General features: G+C 42.1%; 1 protein-coding gene across 2 annotated transcripts in view; it reads left to right on the top strand.

Moving 5' to 3' along the window:
• The window catches only part of LOC307268005 (rho GTPase-activating protein 12-like), a 66,930-nt gene extending 54,550 nt beyond the window's left edge, over positions 1-12,380 (top strand). The window contains exons 7-17 of one of the 2 annotated variants that reach the window (XM_080050509.1): positions 1,615-1,676; positions 2,110-2,191; positions 3,838-3,939; positions 4,032-4,130; positions 4,839-4,941; positions 5,442-5,561; positions 5,926-6,024; positions 6,480-6,557; positions 8,105-8,239; positions 8,672-8,777; positions 10,827-12,380. In XM_080050509.1, coding sequence (XP_079906635.1) covers positions 1,615-1,676; positions 2,110-2,191; positions 3,838-3,939; positions 4,032-4,130; positions 4,839-4,941; positions 5,442-5,561; positions 5,926-6,024; positions 6,480-6,557; positions 8,105-8,239; positions 8,672-8,777; positions 10,827-11,001 — 1,161 coding nt within the window. In that variant the 3' untranslated portion in view covers positions 11,002-12,380. Of the gene's footprint in view, positions 1-1,614; positions 1,677-2,109; positions 2,192-3,834; positions 3,940-4,031; positions 4,131-4,838; positions 4,942-5,441; positions 5,562-5,925; positions 6,025-6,479; positions 6,558-8,104; positions 8,240-8,671; positions 8,778-10,826 lie in introns of both variants that reach the window. The other variant, XM_080050508.1, reaches the window with a different exon arrangement.
• The last annotated feature ends 1,724 nt before the right edge of the window (positions 12,381-14,104 follow it).

Here is a 14,104-nt window from a genome sequence, read left to right as displayed (position 1 = left end):
CACATCTTACAACATGTCACATGATGTTTCTACTAGGGGTGGCCCCAACTAAGAATTGACATAGTCCCATCTGATTGGTCAAGTCTTGTCTACAGTTTTACCAGCTCATTGATCTTCTCATTGCTACATTGACTTTCAATGTTTCCACACCAGGCAAAGGGGCTGAAACACCCAATTACAGTTTCTCCTCTGGACTAAAGGTGCGAACACACTGCACTGGCCGCACGTCGAGATTACATACAAAGTCAATGTACTAGAGCGTCCACCCAAGAGTCGGCGTCCAGTGGCGGGCGTTTCCGCGGCGCATGGCCTCGCTTCATCGAAGGCGCGACCATTTGCGGCACGGCCAACATATGCAGCGAACGCAGACAGAAGATGAAAATATTGATCTTTTCGGCGTCGCCCCGCCGCGATAGCCAATCAGCGTTGAGATTGCCCGGTGGTCTGCAAGACGAGGTGGGCGTGTGGAGTGAGGACATTGGGCTTCCATTACATTCTGCAAATATGCGTATTTTGCATCTGTTTAGCTGTTGGTTGTACTTTAGCCAAGGTAGCGCCGGTTAGCATAGTGAAACTCACCCAGCTGTGTGCTGTTATGGAGGATAATATGAACCCAAACTTGACGGCAGTGTCCGTGTGGAATTCCAATATAGTAGGCTACAGCGAAGCACCGGTGTTGTCCTCCGCCAGACCGCGCACTTTCACTTTCAGGTAGGCTGATGTCCGCCTTTATTTTTGCCGCTCAGCACACACTGCTGGTGTTAATGTGTTTAGTATGTTGCTGAATTGCTGTTAATGTGTATGTATTTGCGATCGGGGTGCGTGTTCAGGCTGTTTTAATGCTATTTGTGACATGACTGCCGCTGGTTACACAGTGTTCCTACATCTGTCTTTGTTGGCACAGCTGGACCATGTTTTTGTTGTTGCGCCGTCAGTGTGACGGGTCTGATCTCAGAAACGGCGTCGGCGTCAGGCATATGTGGCCCAATATGATCAAGCAGACGAGCCACCGGCGCTCATGCGGCCAACTGCAGCAGGCGGCGAGTGCAGTGTGTTCGCAGCTTTAGCTTTAGACTTTCTTCGATTGTGACTTAGTCTACCATGGTGATTTATTCACACACACTATGGAGATTGATCAAACTCACAAGTTATTTTACATTTTGAATTAACAGTTGTCTATTATAGGCTAGCCCGGGAAACCAAGCAATCCCGTGTGAAATCGGAGAAATTCAGACGAACCCCCATATAGCCGGAATAGATTGATCCTTGTTTCATGACCACATGTTGTCATTGGCAGTCAAATCAGGCTCCTTCCATCTTATCTCAAAAAGACTCTGTTTGGGGCCACCCCTAGTTTCTATTATAGGTAATCAGCCATTTAGACACTTTGCAGCAGTGTTAGGCCACCCTCTGCTGGTGATATTTGGACATGGCATTAGGCAGCAAAGCCACTTCCGGCCTTACACATTGTCCCATTTGTTTTTCCAGCTTCAGTGCTTGTGTATGGATGATGTGTATATATATATGTGTGTGTGTGTGTGTGTGTGTGTGTGTGTGTGTGTATTTTCATGCCTGTGTCCTAGCAGGTTCTTACCTGTGTCTATGTCTCCTCAGCCCTCAGAGAAGTGTGGAGTCCTCAACGTCACCAAAATCACAGAGCATGGCAAGAAAGTCAGGTAGGAATCCAAGGGGTCGAACTGAGACATACTTTTACAACATTCTGATGAGCTTTAAAGGTGCTCTAAGCAGTTTCAGATGATGGGGATTTGTTTACATTTGCACAGCCTGAAGTTAGTTTACAAAACAGTTTTCTCTGCATGTAATTCTTCGTATTGAAAAATTCACAACAGCGAAACAGTAACTTTTTTCAAATAGCTGTCTAACTTCAAACAGTGTTCCAGGGATCCCATTTTTTGTTTGTTTATTCAGTTTTATGAAAATACCTTAGACAAATGTTCACTTCTCTGACACACCTAAAGTTACATTACACCTTTAAATAAAATGGCCCCAGAGCCTTAATGTCAGGCCGCCATTGTAAATAAGCATGTGCTCTTAATGACTTGCCTGTCGAAAAAATAAAACATTTCTTTGTTGTGTGCTTTTGTGCAGAAAGAACTGGAGCTCCTCATGGACAGTGCTGCAGGGCTCCTCCCTGCTCTTTGCTAAGGGTCAAGGGGGCAGCACCAGCTGGGTACGTATCCCATCACACTCTTTATGGAAAGATTATGAGCTTTTTTTAGCGTTCCATTCATCTCTGTTAGTTCTCTCTTCCTTCATGTCTGCATAGCCACCTATCTTCATTGCCTCCTGTGCTGTCAAACATGTCTCCCTCTGTTTATTGCTTCTCTCCTCTCCTGAAGTCTTACTACCGCAGTGGCTCCATCCCTGAGCTGCTCCTCACGCTCCTTAGCAACTGGAAGCGCTCAGTCAAGCCGCGCCCTGCTGTGTCCTATGTGAACTGTAGGCCTGTGCAGGCTGCCGCTGTATGTCCCCCCTCTCTATGCATGCTCTGCTCCCGCCTGTCCTTCATTCTTCTATTCACTCCTACTGTGTGTGTGTGTGTGTGTGTGTGTGTGTGTGTGTGTGTGTGTGTGTGTGTGTGTGTGTGTGTGTGTGTGTGTGTGTGTGTGTGTGTGTGTGTGTGTGTGTGTGTGTGTGTGTGTGTGTGTGTGTGTGTGTGTGTGTGTGTGTGTGTGTGTGTGTTTAACTAAACTGATCCTAGTGTTAAAAGACTTAAGCAGCACTTATTATTTATTTTACATTGACAATGCATTACATGTGTAATATGTAAAGGGGTGTTAGAATGAACTGGTAGAGAATTCCCCCCCCCCCCTTCCCCCCAGGTCTGTGGAGTCATTTTACAGCATAAAACGTTTGCAGGCAGGTTCTCAAAGACAGACAGTTAGAACCCAGCACAGTGAGCAAAGTGGGCCATTCGTAAGCAAAAAGGCAAATCTTTCTCCCAGTAGAGTAAGTGTTATTGCGTGCATTAACTTGTGCACACACAGGACTCCAAATGAATTCCAATGTTGCTCTGTGTCTGCTGGATATGTTCAAATGCAACCGAAGAAAAACAAGGTTCTCAACTTTATGAAGTGACAATATGTCAGTGTTGAGTTAACAGCGTCTGTCACGTCCACCAGTTAATGCAGGTTAAGATCTATAAGATACTCAACTGTAGAGAGAGGACAGGAGAGAGAGAATGGGAAAGACACAAAACATCATGTCCCCAGCTGGACACAAGGCAGGGTAGTTTATGCAAACTGGCCTGAAGTCAGATTTCACAAATATATTATCTAAATGACAATTAGATAACATGGCTTGGTATAAACACAAGCATATTCGGTTACAATTATTAGATTTATCTATGTCTGTCACCAAAATGCCACTGAAATGTTGCATTACATCATGTAGTATTCAATTACAACAATGACCAAAACAAAGTTGAAAAAGTGAAAATCAGAAGAGCAATTCAATGTATGGCTTTAATTTGAGAAGACACTTACCAATATTAATGTTCACATGATATGAATAACAACAACTAACAGGGCTTTGGTTTTTTTCTGGTAACTTGATACTAAAGTGTGTTCACATGAAGAGTTCCACATATGAGCTCTACAGTGTTTGAGTCTTAACACCCTCCCTAATAAACATTGTAACATATTTACCTGTCTGTCGTTTTAAGAACATGAGTGTGTCTCCCGAAACAGTTATGTAACTGAAGTTGAACTCTGCATCTAATGTGTTTTTAACATGAAACGAGTAATCCCCCTTTATAAACAGCACAGAGTCCCTGTGGCATCATATCTAAATACTTATTCCAATTGATTCCAGAAGTTTGGAGGCAACCAGTCCAAGCCTGAGTTCACTGTGGACCTGCGGGGAGGGTCGGTGGACTGGGCCTCCAAGGACAAGTCTAGCAAGAAGCACGTCATCGAGGTATCACACACCAGCCTGATCTGAAGTCAGCTTTCACCGTACTTTAGAGGTTTTCATGTGTAAAACATAATGTGAACCTTCTGTCCCCTCAGCTGAAGACTCGTCAGGGCACAGAGCTGCTCATCCAGTCGGAGATAGACAGTGTCATCAACGACTGGTACCGCGCGCTAACAGAGGCCATCAACACACATGTGAGCACATTTACTTTAAAGGAATGCTTCACCCATACGGAACCAGCGTTCTATCATTATAAAACCGCTATTCTAATATAATGAATGAGGTTTTTCTTCCCTCAGTCTTCCCTTAGCCCAGCTGTCCTGTTAATCGTAACCCTACATTTTACCATGTGTGACGTCACACATGGTAAAATGTAGGGTTAGACAGTGAGACCATAAAACACTATATCTTTGTTTAGATCTTTTTATCTGCACTTCTTCCGTTTGATTCATTTACTCGTAGCAGAGACATAGCTGAATATGAAAGAGCTACAGTGACGATGATTGTCTTCCTCTATTCAATGTCACCAGAGCTTAAAAGATGGAGTCTGCGATTGAGGAGAATGCTCGTCAAAAATCCCTTTTTTTTTTTGTCAAAATCGGTGAATATCTACCTCACGATTCCGCTACCTGTCCGTACTATGTGTGTGCGCAAAACAACCTGGTGTCAATACACAGCCTAGGTTCTCTAAATTGCTAGCAACGTGACCGTTTACAGAGCCTGGGCTGGATTTAAAAGTGAATTTTTTTTTACAATGTGCATTCTCCAGACATCACTGACTCCACCTTTAAAATCAGATTGATAACCCCTGATCAAACCCTTGTGTGTGTGTGCTGTCCCCTGATCAAACCTTTGTGTGTCTGCTGTCCCCTGATCAAACCCTTGTGTGTGTGCTGTCCCAGGCGTGGGAGTCTGACGAGGCCATCGAGGAGGACATGCCCGAGTCTCCAGGAGCAGAGAAACAGGACAAGGAGAAAGAACACCGGGACTCTAAGAAGAACAGAGGTGAGAGTGCTACTGGCCCCCCCCATTGTATTTAAATGTTCTATTTCTATTCATAAGCTTTTAAATGTTTTTATTTCTATTCATTCGCTTTTCTAATGTGTATTATGTATTTTAATCTTGCCCCTGTAAAGCACTTTAAATGGCCTTGTGTCTGAATTGTGCTATATAAATAAACTTGCCTTGCCTTTACTATGTACTGTACATGTGTTTTATGTTTAATCTCTCCATCACATCCACTCAAAATATCCTGCCTGTCTCCCTGTTCCCTGTTTAAGGACATATAGAATGTGGATGTTTGTGTGGGTGTTTCTTATGTTTTTTTTAAAATGTCTACAGTTGACTATTTTTATAGTTTAAACTTAGTTTTTAATGCATTTATTCATGCATACGTTCTTCCTCAATGTGATGTTTTTTTGCACTGAACAAGGACTGCACTTAATTAGGTTGTACTTGTTACAATTGACAAATAAAGATATTATATTCTATTCTATTCTATCCAGTGATGAAGACCTCTGTGAGCATGGACTCCTCCGACCAGAAGAAGACCAGGTTGAAGCTCAAGAAGTTCCTGACCCGTCGGCCCACCTACCAGGCCGTCAGAGACAAAGGCTACATCAAAGGTATTTCATCTATACTCAATACAGTGCTGATGTAGTGCAGCCTGTTTGACTGTGTAGTAGCATGGCCCGCATGTCCTCTCCTTCACTTTCCACCTGGACAGATGACAGTTTGTTAAGCTATTGAAGTGGGTAGGGTACCCGCCACATGTCAAAGTGTCCCTGGGCAAGACACTGAACTCCACATTGCTCCAGATGGTTCAGAAGGTGCCTTGCATGGCAGCTACTGCCATCGGTGTATGAGTGTGTATGAATGGGTGAATGTGGTTAGAAATGTAAAGCGCTTTGGGGCTGAGAAAATCGGCTAAAAAGCGCTATATAAGTCAAGTCCATTTACCATCCATCCTGTGTGTGTGTGGATCCACAGATCAGGTGTTTGGCTGCAGCCTCAGCAGTCTGTGTCAGAGGGAGACCACGTCGGTGCCCAACTTTGTCACAATGTGCATTGACCACGTGGAGAACACAGGTAATGAGACACAAACACCCAACTGTGGACTTCATGTTCTTTTAGTAAGTGGGTCTGACTATCACACTCATAATCACTAGAGAAGGGCTCTTCCCAGCTAAAAAGTAAATACAAATCTTTCAGTGACAATGAGGATTCAGTACAAACATTGCAGCTTTAGACTTCCATCAGTTAGAACAGACCAGCTTTGAGCAGAAGCTTTGTAAAGCACTGTAACCCTTCAGCAAATAGGCCACTGTTCAGCATCTATAACTTATTATTTTGCCACAAACATCTTTGCACGTCGATGGTCAGCTAGACATCTTAAACTGCATATTGAACAGGCTTGAGATACAACAGAACAGATACAAAGCACCTTATCAGTCAACCTTTGTAGGGGCCATTTGTTTAAAGGCCTGCTCTGCATGTCAGGACCAACACTGTTTCCATTCTTTAACATAATGCTTCTCCTGCAGGTCTGAGTGTTGACGGCTTGTACAGAGTGAGCGGGAACCTGGCGGTCATCCAGAAGCTCCGCTTTGCCGTGAACCACGGTAGGACTAACATGCCTGAAACAATGCCTTATCTAGGATGATACAGATAGCATATCGTTAGCCTCATAGCATAATTGCCTAAATCATATTTACTCTACTCTACTTTTACTCTACATCTACTCTATTCTACATCTACTCTGCTCTACTTCTACTTTTCGCCTAATAGCATAATTGCCTGAGTCATATTTTAAGGGTTATAGCAGGGCTGTACGCTTATTTTTTTAGGTGGTAGCACTGGTGATAGCAAGCAAAAAAAATCAGTAGCACAAAAATAAATTCAGTAGCACACAAAGTATGATCGAAAACTTGCATAACCTTAACCCATGCATTTAGCTCTAATTACCTTTTAGCCTGTCATCTTGGTCTCATTTGAAATTCTCAATTAATGTCATATCCTAGTGTGTGCAGTAATAATTGTAGAAAAATTAATAGGGGTGCACTGATTGTAATTTAGACAAAATAATCTAACCTGCCTGCCAATTGCAATTTTTTGCTGATTCAGAATTATTTCTCCCCATAAAATTAATATCTATATATTTTTTGTATATACATATCATTATTATATTCATAATAATAAAAAAAATTGGCAAATGTCCTTCTGTTAATTAAAACCTATAACTTTAAAACATATAGCCTATTAAATAAATAAGTATACATATTGGTACAATTTAGGATAAGTTAAATAGGTTGTTGTGAATGTGTTGGGAGTAGTTCTTCAGTGGCTTATCAGTTATTTCAAACTTTGTTTACATAGACTACTGTTGTTGACTGCTCTCTGCAGCTGAAGCAGTTGATTTTCAAGCTAGCGCACTGCAGGGCTGTGAAGTGCGAACTTCCTGTTCTTACCGGCTTCAAAAAAGTCAACTCACGTTTGGCTAGTAACATGCTTTTAATGTGAAGGCGCACAGGAAATGTTCTGTTTGCACACGCGATAACTTAACTGCATGCCGTCTCCTTCCGGTTATTACCGTTGGTAAAGTGTATTAGACGCTAGAATCGCCGCACAAGCACAGGTCCAGAGCACACATCTTTCACCAGCCAAAGTGGAGGGTGGACTCAATAACTTACTTGCCTAAGACTACATTTACCCGAATTTGGAGAGTGTTAATGTAGAGCCCTCTAAGCAGTGTTGAGCAGCACTCCTCTGTGTCTCAAACAGACAGCATCTGCTCATTAGCACTTGTGCGAGTGTACTTGTATTCATCATCGCATCGCACGTGATCAATTTCAGTAGCAAATGCGATCAAAACTGTCGCACTGTACAGCCCTGGTTATAGAGTAGTAAAGTAGAGTAGATGTAGAATAGAGTAGATGTAGAGTAAAAGTAGAGTAGAGTAAATATGATGTAGGCAATTATGCTATGAGGCTAACGATTTGCAGGACTCTCAGCATACAAAGTGTCTAAACACACACACACACACACACACACACACACACACACACACACGCACACACACACACACACACACACACACACACACACAGAATGTTGATACCTGAGACTGTGCTGTAGTAAACACAGAACCCTGTCCCTCCCTCTCTACCAGATGAGAAGGTGGATCTGAATGACAGTAAGTGGGAGGACATCCACGTCACCACCGGAGCTCTCAAGATGTTCTTCAGGGAGCTTCCTGAGCCGCTCTTCACTTACGGGTCCTTCGATGACTTTGTGGAAGCCATCAGTGAGTAGCTTAAAGTTGTACTGTAAACACACCCTGCGTTCCAATACCCATACTTCCCTACTATTTAGTATGCCAGAAAAAGATTTAGGATGTTCTAATACATGCAGGTAAATTTTAGTATGCCGAAAATACATAAATGCCTCATTAACTCCAATAGCTTTTTGGAGTATTCGTTCTTTATTCTTGAGCTTTGTCGACATAATGAAAACAAAATCTTCCTTATCTGAATTTATTTTCTCTCCTGTGGCCCCAAACTCTTATGTACTTTAGTATGTAGTGTAATAAAAAGAAAAAATATGTGATTTGGAACGCAGGGACAGTTTATTAAAACATAGTGTGTGTGTGTGTGTGTGTTCCTAACTGCACCACAAGATGGCGCCCTACACACATGTACATTGTACTGACTGTCCTCCGCATGCTTCTCTGCTGCAGAATGCTCCGACTACAAGCAGCGAGTCAACTCAATCAAAGACCTAATCAACAACCTGCCAAAGCCCAACCACGACACCATGCAAACCCTCTTCCAACACCTGCACAGGTAAGACAAGGGAACAAAGCACTCATCCTCTCTTTATTTATTAATCTGATGAATGTACACTATGATAAAGTTCATATTCCGTCTCCATTATATCAGTACTGTTTACCAAAGGTGGGATTCTCGGCGGTTAGATCTTTTTCTTGGAAATTATAAAGCCATTTAAACGTTGTCACTGATATATTTCTGATACTTTTTACATTTGAAAAGTGTCATCAATGAACAATTATGCCACTAGAGTCTTGTTACTGGTTACTGAGTACAGACCGAAATGTCTATGTACTATTGCACTTTGAAAGGTGTTGATATCTAGGACAGATTGTTTTTACTGTTCAGGCTTGTTTGTCCTTATTTTAATGAGATGATATCAATAAAATATGTTTACTTCCCAAACTACAATAAGTCACTCATTTATTCTTTTTCTTTGGAGGTGCTAGAAACCCATTCCTATAAAGATATACTGTTCATGTACATCATTTAATATTCCATCCATCAGTTAAAACGTCATCTCATTTGAAGGGCTAACCAAACTAGCATACAAGTAAGATCAATACTGATCATCATGTTTAGTGATATCAGGACATGAGTGGGTGTTCTCAAACAAACATCCAGGCAAATGACTCACTCTGCAGCGGGCCTCGGTTTCACTCATTGTGTGCTTGTTTGATGTACCTTCCCAAGCGGTATACATAAATGTTTGAAACATCTCAGTGGTCGAAACCTATAGGAAACGAGAAGAAGAAAGTAACTGTAAATATAGAGTTGGAAGCAGCCTAACTGACAATCATCCTTCCTTATCAAAGATTACCTCTTAAACCCTACAGTCACTTCCATTTGTTTCCACACACTGGGATCATAAATGGCACCGAATGTGTCTCGCTGTATTTCTATCAACTTTCCTGTATGACTGTGTGTTCACTGTTTCATCAGACTGATCTGCCTCCGGGGAATCACACAAGCTGCAGCCAGGTCTAACCGTGTATTCTTAGACCCACTGGAGCCCACTGGCAATATCATATGTTCACAATGACATTTGCTTAGGTTTCCAATTTGCATTTATATGGTTGCGGTGTTCGCTGTAATTCAGCACCGATGAAGTGGTGTTTTCTTGGGGGAAATTTATAGCATGACATTCAGTGTATGAAGGTCTACGTATATCAGCAGGCGGATTTAATCATCTTTTTTTTTCTTCTTCTTCTTCTATGAATATGTTATTGTTTTGTGCATCTGCATGCGAGGATGTAGATTCTATTTAAAAAGGCTATTATGCTCTAGCCCCGGAGCGTAGAATAGCGCTACACAGAGAGAGTGTGTTGTTTGCCTGTGTGCTGGATCACGAGGCCTGAAGATGTGTGTAAAGACCTTAATGTTGTATTTCTAGTGAGAGCCTCAAGCCGCTCTGAAAGCAAAGGATTGTCAAACAAATATGGGATCACCTGAAGCCATGTGTGACACATTCCATCTACACAATCTCCTCCTGATCTGCCTCAGGTGGCAGGGTGGCCTACACTCTAGTCTAGAGGATAGAAAGAAGGGCTGATCGGTAACCACAGGATAGGAGGGTGTTACTTGTAATACTTGTGGCAGCTGGTGTTACATCTACGGTGCCCACCATCTCTACCACTGTGTCCAGTCTTAAGCAAGGGACTTGGTGGAGTCAGTGATTCTGGAGAATACTTGTTGTCAAAAATAATGTTGTCATAATCAGTGAACAAAGTGTTAATACACAGCCTAGCCTACACAGCTCTGTAAACGGGCATGTTGTTAGCTACGGTGGGCCCCCTTTTTTTTTTACATACCAGTTTACAGAGCCTAAACTTTGTATTAACAAGTTCCGTACGAACAAGTAGGTCACTGAATTTGACAACAAGGGGACTCCACCTTTAACCCCCAACACTGCTTTGGCTGACCCTGTGCCAAGGACCCCCTCTGGACTGTGGTGTGACGTGGGATATGCGAAAAAGACAAGTTTCAACGTAGCCTTGTGTAAATTGACCAACAAAGCAAGCAACTTAACGTACCCTCTATCTCTCTCTCTATCTCCCCCTGCAGGGTGATCGATCATGGGGAAGTTAACCGTATGACCACCCAGAGCGTGGCCATAGTGTTCGGCCCCACGCTGCTGAGGCCCGAGACGGAGACGGGCAACATCGCCGTCCACATGGTCTACCAGAACCAGATAGTGGAGCTCATACTGCTGGAGTACCAGAACATCTTCGGCAGGTAGAATGAAGCACCCCAAAAACACTAAGGAGAATATGGCTGGGCTTTTCAAAACCCATGGGCTCCTTTTCATTTTTTCCCACCACTTTTTCTTTGACTGAGCTGAACATTGCTGTGGACCAAGCAGTTGGGAGAGAAAAAGAAAAACAAATGAATTTACCTTCATCAACAGGACCGTTTACAAAAAAAAAGCGTTGCACTTAACAGAAGCTTTTGGGAGAAGCATTTAAAAAAAAAGGTGTACAGATTTTCACCCACTTTGTTCAGTTTGCCATAGTAGCGGCGGGGCCGGACAACGGACAGTGTTTTTCCAAGAGTGATGCCGTGGTGGTGACGTCGTCTGTGAGTTCTTGGTGGATTTTTTAGTATTCAGGTGTTTTTCACATACACTGGATATCTGTGGCCAGTCAACTTAACAACTTCAAAAGCAGAAGCCTGTTGGAAGCTGGGTGGGACGTCTGGCAGAGCACTGCAGGGGGGGGGGGGGGGGGCGCGCGTGGCATTAAGAAAACCAAAACTGGCAACCTCATCCCCCTTTTCGCTGATGGAATGAGATGATTCTGAACTGGATAAAGTTTTTTTTTCTGCGTCGTGGAGCTTTCGTCTGTGATGTGTACGTTGTGTGTGTGTGTGGGTTTGGAATGGATCAAGTGGAAAAATAATAATAATCAGTGTTATATTAACAGACTGTCTTTTTTTGGCACTTGGATGAACTAGAGTTACAGACTGGTGTTCCCCCCCCCCCCTCCCCCCCCCCCTCAACCAACCAGTGTTAAGCATTAAAACCTGTGACATGAATGTCCTGTGACTTGAATGACTGAAGACAAAAAGTCCGTGTGTGTGTGTGTGTGTGTGTGTGTGTGTGTGTGCGCGTGTGAATTAAACCTAAGCTAAATCAAACCCTGAGCAGCATAAGCGTCTTTGTCTCCTGTGTGTGGTGTCGTCTTAACGTGCTTTGGTGCAGTTCCTGTGGAGCTGTGCTCCTCTATGAACTGCAGTGTTTGTTCACACACGTCCTGGAGTTACTGGAAAACAATAAAGGGGAACTGCAATCGTCCCAATTCACATGGACCGTCGGCCCAATGCCCCGCCTTCTGCTCACCTAAGCTAAAGTATTTCAGAGAAGGGAAAAGCGGTACAGAGAATATTTCAAAAAAACATAAACTTTCAGAGCATTATGTACAGTGGACAGAACCTAGTTGTTACAACAATGTGTTATATAGTGACCGAGGGTATGTATGCTTTTGTTGGTGAACTATAGTGAAAGATGATTTTGATTTTTTGTAAATTTGAATTAAAAAAAAAAACATGATGAATACACAGATTGTGAAAAAAAGAACTACACATTGACCGACTGTTACCTTTTTGTTTTGAAGGTGTACCTGGGAGTGTTTAGCGCATGGTCAGCTGCACATTTTGAATGTAATTTTCAAGCTAACTGCTGTTTGTGTAAATTGCTATGTCTAATAAAAAAAAACAGACAAAGTTAAATGTCCAGACTCCAGAGTGTGTGTTCATGTGAGGGTTAAACATTGGCGGTGGACAGAGAGACGCCAAGGAACGAAAGGTGAGTCTGCTGTTTAACCTTCAATCAGCTCTAATGCTTCACCTCTCCCTCGCCTTTTTAATTACAGAATTGGATTAATCTACTCTAGCTGATATCCTGCTTATTGAATAGAGTGATTAAGCTTTCATGTCTCAATCAATTATATGGCTACCTGGTAATTTTGAAAGCAACTGCACTATATTTCTGGAGATTTCTCAAATGCAGCACAACCTCTGCCTCTGGGCCCTCCATTAATCTGATTTTCTCCGTTCTTCGAAGGCATTTTTTGTCATTACTCCTCGGGTCAAACTTGGCTGCAGACCTGAAGGCTGTGGATTAATTGATGTCTAATTAGGTAATTGCCACGGTGCCAGTTTTGATTAAGAAGCGCAGGTTAGAGCGAGTGCTGAGCAAAGCTGCTTGCTGCAAGCACAACTGAACAAAACGACTCAATCTAGCGCTTTTTTTCTTTCACTGCCTCATTTTTTCTGCAGTGTGGTGTGTGTGTGCGTTGGGATATCTGACAGGCCTGTACTTCATCATCTGCAGAATGGCAGCTGAATATGGAAGCCCAATGCTGCCAAATAAAAAGGTGGAAATAGATTACATTTTAGAAATGACAAAAATGCTCATGGTCAAAAGTGAAAAAGTATTTGGTCAAATGTATGAGATACTTATTTCATTGAATGGTTAACATTTTCAGATTCAACATTGTGACTTCCAAGCGGAAATTGTTCAAAGTTGACAGTCAGTGCGTTTACATTACTCATAATCGGGTAAATAAACGAATAAGACTTCAACAGGACTTGTAAAATGTATGTAAACACCTTTATCCGATCTACTTCGCACACATATCGGCACATTAACGGACAAGCAAAGTCGGATAAGAACACCTAGATAACTTGTTCATAGTAGGCATTCTCTCTGCATGTATACAGGGATCGGATATCTCATATCGTAGTAACATTACTAAATCCACCTGTGTCTTGTTGAGACTTTTTTACCGCGTTCTATATTTTAACACATTATGTAATTTGAAAACTAAATGTAGTAAAGTATATCTCATGACATGCTCCCCTTGCCTGCCAGTGTTTGAGCTAAGCTAACCTGCATGAGTGACCTTTGCACATTCATATATCAGAAATGCATGCACAGTTACAGGAACGGTTTCTGTCACGTTTTATTGAGCGGGAGAGTGAGGCAAAACGCTCAAAAAAAAAATTAACTATTCCTTTAACTTTTCATATTTTTCCAGGTGTAAAGATAGCCATATAATTTGCTAGATCTGTTAAAAATATGACTTTTAGTCTCATTTTGACTATGAATAGATCAAGGAGTTACTTTTTCATCACAACTTTAACTTTTGATCTCATAATATAACTTCATAAAGTCATGAATTTCACCTAATGAAGGTCTAGGGCTGTGTAAAAGGTAGCAATGTTGTGCAGATGTACAAATGTTTTGTTTTTGTCACGATTACACTTATAAAGTACATATTTTGACTTAGTAACACATAGTGATGACTGAAGTATCCCATTATATTCACTTCCTTTTTTCACTG

Source organism: Ammodytes marinus (genome assembly GCF_949987685.1).
Source record: "Ammodytes marinus genome assembly, chromosome: 21".
Taxonomy (NCBI): domain Eukaryota; kingdom Metazoa; phylum Chordata; class Actinopteri; order Uranoscopiformes; family Ammodytidae; genus Ammodytes; species Ammodytes marinus.
Note: the sequence above shows the minus strand (reverse complement) of the source record. Positions and strands in the feature narration are given on the sequence as shown.